Below are 6,000 nucleotides of genomic sequence, written 5' to 3' on the forward strand. Positions count from 1 at the left end.
GTGTTTCAGATAGGAAGCTAGGCAGGGAAATACATGGAAGAGGAGGAATATATTATAGATAAATAGAACCCCCAGCATGCAACTGTTTGGCACTGACTATTAAAGGGCCAGTGCTCCTAAAGTATGTGGCAACTCCAAACCATAGCAGCAGAAAAAGTTTTGAATGCATGATTAGCATCTTTATAACTTAATACACTCAAACCAGTTGCTGTTGAAATTTGATTTTTAGGGTGACAATCCCGTTTTTAAAGGCTGGCCAGCAGTTCAAGCACATTTATACACTGAGTGGCCAAAAAATTAGAGACACCCTCTAATAAAGGGATGGTTAACATAGCTCTGATCACAGATGCCCATGCTAACATAATGGCAGCTCTAAGTTAGGTCAGATTGGATGGAGGCGTTTCCAAGCTTTGAAGTCATCTTTCGATTTTGTCCCACAAATGCTCAATAGGATTGAGGTCAGGGGACAGAGCTGACCATGGAAGCAGGATCAACTCTGACTGATGTTCCTCAAACCAATGTGAGACCGATCCAGCACAGTGGCAAGAGCCATAGCAGGCGTCTTTTCCTACTTTTCTGTGATACCAAGGGCACTCTTGATGGTCTCCTGCTGCTAAAGCCCATTCTTTCCAACATCTGTCTTGTTGTGCATTGGGATACGCTTTGTGATGCACCTGCATTGAATTCAGTTGTAATTTTTTTGTTATTGCCCTTCTGTTGCTGCAGACTATGCATGCTACACGTCTTTCACCTCTCTTCTTCACCAGCCGTTTTCGACTAGAATAGTCCTTATCGCTTGAACTTTTTTTCTCAACTGCCACTCTCTAAACACCCGAGATAAGTTTACGCAAAAATGTTTCCTCATGAAAGGACATTAAAATGTAATTTAAAACTAAGGTCACATGATTCTTGGCTGCTACTTCCTGAATAGAAAGATTCAGCCCTGTAGGTAAGCCCTCGAGCCAATCAGAGCTCATTCAGCATCGTGGCTGGGAGGGGCAGAAACCCACCTCACTGTGCTGAGAAGCTGCTCATTCTAGATTCAAGATGATCAGTTTATCGTTCATAATTTTTTCTAAAGGAAAAATTATTAAATGGGGAATGGGATTAAGTTGTATGTTTCTAACTGGCTGATCGCAGTTGTGTGATCATGCACTTTTTCTGCCTCCACTTTTAGCAGAAGTTACAAATGAACTTGACCAGCCAGAGCCAATCAGAGAGCTACAAATTGGTCACATGTTGATGCTTCCCCATCATTTCCCTTACGGGAGAACTCATGTTGTTGAACTTAATCTTCCTTAATCTAGACAAGGGTTTCCCATGCAGGATATACTGGAATTAGGAGCACAATACAGAAAGTGTTTATCAGTTATTTTCGCTAGCGCTGTCAGTCTTTCCGGTTCAGACATGATTGATGATTGGCCACTACAATTTCCCACAGAAAATGTATTTAAAGGTTGTGGATGGTTTCCAAGATTCATGCTTCTGTTCCCAACAAAATTTGGCAAACGGAGGTTATATGAACTAAAGGAAACATAACTAAAGCCTCTTCTGCTGCCCCCAAAATCATAAGTGTATGACTTCAGTGTAGTAGTGTTCTCCCCCCCCCCCCCACACACACACATCTGTAATCCTAGGTGCTCCCAGTATAGGTAGCCAGGTATAGGTGCTCCCAATATAGGTAGCCAGGCATACATGCCCCCAGTAGAGGAAGCCAGGTATAGGCACCCCAATATGAATAGGCAGGTATAGGTGGCCCCAGTATAGATAGCCAGGTATAGTTGCCCCAGTATAGGTTAGCCAGGTAGGTGCCCCCAGTATAGGTAGCCAGCCTGTTCCCCCAGCACCCCCCCCCCCCCAGCACCGCTTCTTTATCTCCCGGAGTCAGACGGTTCCCTCCTTCATCATCACAGTCCCTGGGCCAGATTGCCCTCGTTACAAGCCCAGCGTGGCATGCAGGAGAGTCCTCAGCAGTGACCCGCAGACAGTGAGACAGGAGAGCGATACCCCTGGTAAGTACTTCCTGAATATGCACCGCTACTAGGAGGAGCTTCTCTTCTGTCTGTGGGTCACCGCTGAGGTCTCTGCTGCATGCTGTGCTGGGCATGCAACAAGGGTGATCCGGTCTGGGGACTGTGGTGGTGGAGGAGAGGGTCACCGGACACCAGGGATTGGGGGGGAGACACCGTCTTACCCATGTTGTTCATGCAGCGTCATGGAAAGTTTGCTACTGGCTGTACTCCTATCCCCCACCTGTATGCCTGTACTATTCCCCCTCCGAGTGGTAGCAACGCGGAGAACCCCTAATTACCCTTGTGCGGGGTACACACTATATAATTAGTGCTATAGAAGCCCGGTTCAGGCTTCAGTGCCAAAACAACCTGCTTCGCTATACTGACCTTGTGCAGTAAATCCCCTCTGTATAGGATACAGCTACACAGTGACCCCTCTATAGTGATCCTGTGCAGTGTATCGCCTCTGTATTGGATACAGGTAGGTACACAGTGACCCCTCTATAGTGAGCCTGTGCAGTGTATCCCCTCTGTATAGGATACAGGTACACAGTGACCCCTCTATAGTGACCCTGTGTGGTATACACCCTCTGTATAGGATACAGGTACACAGTGACCACAGTATAGTAACCCTGTGCAGTGTATCCCCTCTGTATAGGGTACAGGTACTCAGTGGTTCCTCTATAGTGACCCTGTGAGATATATCCACTCTGTACAGGATTCAGGTACCCAGTGACCCCTCTATAGTGAGTCTGTGCAGTGTATCCCCTCTGTATTGGATACAGGTACACAGTGACCCTCTATAGTTACCCTGTGTGGTATACACCCCTCTGTAAAGAATACAGGTACACAGTGACCACAGTATAGTAACCCTGTGCAGTGTATCCCCTCTGTATAAGATACAGGTACACAGTGACTCCTCTATATTGAGCCTGTGCAGTGTATCCCCTCTGTATAGGATACAGGTACACAGTGACCCCTCTATAGTGAGCCTGTGCAGTGTATCCCATCTCTGTATAGGATACAGGTACACAGTGACCCCTCTATAGTGACCCGGTGTGGTATACACCCCTCTGTATAGAATACAGGTACACAGTGACCACAGTATAGTAACCCTGTGCAGTGTATCCCCTCTGTATAGGATACAGCTACACAGTGACACCTCTATAGTGATCCTGTGCAGTGTATCGCCTCTGAATAGGATACAGGTACACAGTGACCCCTCTATAGTGACCCTGTGTAGTGTATCCCCTCTGTATTGGATACAGGTACACAGTGACCCCTCTATAGTGAGCCTGTGCAGTGTATCCCCTCTGTATAGGATACAGGTACACAGTGACCCCTCTATAGTGACCCTGTGTGGTATACACCCTCTGTATAGGATACAGGTACACAGTGACCACAGTATAGTAACCCTGTGCAGTGTATCCCCTCTGTATAGGATACAGGTACTCAGTGGTTCCTCTATAGTGACCCTGTGAGATACAGTATATCCACTCTGTACAGGATACAGGTACCCAGTGACCCCTCTATAGTGAGCCTGTGCAGTGTATCCCCTCTGTATTGGATACAGGTACACAGTGACCCTCTATAGTTACCCTGTGTGGTATACACCCCTCTGTATAGAATACAGGTACACAGTGACCACAGTATAGTAACTCTGTGCAGTGTATCCCCTCTGTATAAGATACAGGTACACAGTGACCCCTCTATATTGAGCCTGTGCAGTGTATCCCCTCTGTATAGGATAAAGGTACACACTGACCCCTCTATAGTGAGCCTGTGCAGTGTATCCCCTCTCTGTATAGGATACAGGTACACAGTGACCCCTCTATAGTGACCCGGTGTGGTATACACCCCTCTGTATAGAATACAGGTACACAGTGACCACAGTATAGTAACCCTGTGCAGTGTATCCCCTCTGTATAGGATACAGCTACACAGTGACCCCTCTATAGTGATCCTGTGCAGTGTATCGCCTCTGTATAGGATACAGGTACACAGTGACCCCTCTATAGTGACCCTGTGCAGTGTAACCCCTCTGTATTGGATACAGGTACACAGTGACCCCTCTATAGTGAGCCTGTGCAGTGTATCCCCTCTGTATAGGATACAGGTACACAGTGACCCCTCTATAGTGACCCTGTGTGGTATACACCCTCTGTATAGGATACAGGTACACAGTGACCACAGTATAGTAACCCTGTGCAGTGTATCCCCTCTGTATAGGATACAGGTACTCAGTGGTTCCTCTATAGTGACCCTGTGAGATACAGTATATCCACTCTGTACAGGATACAGGTACCCAGTGACCCCTCTATGGTGAGCCTGTGCAGTGTATCCCCTCTGTATTGGATACAGGTACACAGTGACCCTCTATAGTTACCCTGTGTGGTATACACCCCTCTGTATAGAATACAGGTACACAGTGACCACAGTATATTAACCCTGTGCAGTGTATGCCCTCTGTATAAGATACAGGTACACAGTGACCCCTCTATATTGAGCCTGTGCAATGTATCCCCTCTGTATAGGATACAGGTACACAGTGACCTTCTATAGTTACCCTGTGTGGTATACACCCCTCTGTACAGGATACAGGTACACAGTGACCACAGTATAGTAACCCTGTGCAGTGTATCCCCTCTGTATAAGATACAGGTACACAGTGACCACTGTATAGTAACCCTGTGCAGTGTGTCCCCTCTGTATAAGATACAGGTACACAGTGACCCCTGTGTAATACTGTACAGTATCGGTGTGTGTGGTGCATCTCTCACCTTGATGAACAGCTCCAGCGTCTTGTTGTCCATGCAGGTGTGGTTTCTCAGCAGCTCCCATTTGTCCTGCTGGAAGCTGAGGGTCAGGTTCTGCTCAGCTTCCCTCTCCAGTGCCCAGAAGACAGTGGCACCCAGCAGCAGGTAGCAGAAGTAGATGATGAGCAGGATGAGGGTGACAGGCACATGACATCGTACAGGTTTACCACAGCAGGAGTCACCCATGGTTGGGGGGGAAGAGGGTGGGGGAGACAGCCAGTCAGGCTATTGTGAGAGAGAATGGGCTATCTCCAAGTGACATTTGGTGGCAGAGTCCCTCCATAGCAACCAGCTTGTCACAGTGGCAGTACAGTTCTGTCAGGGAGCATCAGCATCTCTGTATGCTACAGCTTGTGTAATAGTCAATGTCTGGCTGCAACTGCAAGGAACTTCTGAGGCTCCCAGCAGGGGGTGGGAGGGGCCATGACAGATAAGTATGGGGAAGTGGGCAGGGCTAGAAGCAGAGGATTCCTTCCCCAGTAGCAAGTTTGTATCTCTCTGCTGCTAACATTTCTATTGCTGTCCTTGAAGTGTGCAGAACAGATGTAAACAGAAGTTTGTAGAGTTGCCCTGCCTGCCACCTTCACATAAACTGTCATTGCACAACAGATATATCACCCTGCAGAATGTATCTGTACAGCGGTGACTGCCCTTATGCTAGGTACACACCATACAATTTTCTGTTTGATTATCTAACAGAAAATTGTATGGTGTGTACCTAGCACGTTATCAATTCATCAAAGGCTGCTTGGTACACACCATACAGTTCTACGATTCCCCACTGTAACCTCGATTTTCACGTTTACTAAAGTGAGCACCAGTACAATTTATAAAATATTGTTTAATTTACCAATATTGTAGTGCTTCATTCACATAGTAAAATATCTTAGTGATCTTAAATACTTACCGATATTTTACTTTCTGAAACCCCCCACCCGCATTATGCCTATAGGCCCCCGGGACCTTCTTCTGGGCTGCCGGAGTCGGGCTTTACAGTGCAGGCATATGAGTGCCCGAGAGCACTCTACACATGCGTATGACATCATGTGCACGATGTAGTGACATTAAAATATAAAAATAAACATATATATATATATATATATATATATATATATATATATATATATATTATATAAGTTTAGGTGTGTTTGTTAAAAAAACAATCATTTCTA

The 6,000-nt window shown here is 46.4% G+C and overlaps 1 protein-coding gene across 1 annotated transcript in view; it reads right to left on the reverse strand.

The window, feature by feature from the left end:
* The window catches only part of KCNK17 (potassium two pore domain channel subfamily K member 17), a 43,398-nt gene extending 38,181 nt beyond the window's left edge, over nucleotides 1-5,217 (reverse strand). Inside the window, exon 1 of the mRNA XM_068279644.1 lies at nucleotides 4,793-5,217. Within this exon, the coding sequence (XP_068135745.1) occupies nucleotides 4,793-5,014 (222 nt within the window). The 5' untranslated portion in view covers nucleotides 5,015-5,217. The remainder of the gene's footprint in view (nucleotides 1-4,792) is intronic.
* Between the last annotated feature and the right edge of the window lie 783 nt (nucleotides 5,218-6,000).

This window comes from Hyperolius riggenbachi, chromosome 4, assembly GCF_040937935.1.
Source record: "Hyperolius riggenbachi isolate aHypRig1 chromosome 4, aHypRig1.pri, whole genome shotgun sequence".
In the NCBI taxonomy this organism is placed as follows: Eukaryota; Metazoa; Chordata; class Amphibia; order Anura; family Hyperoliidae; genus Hyperolius; species Hyperolius riggenbachi.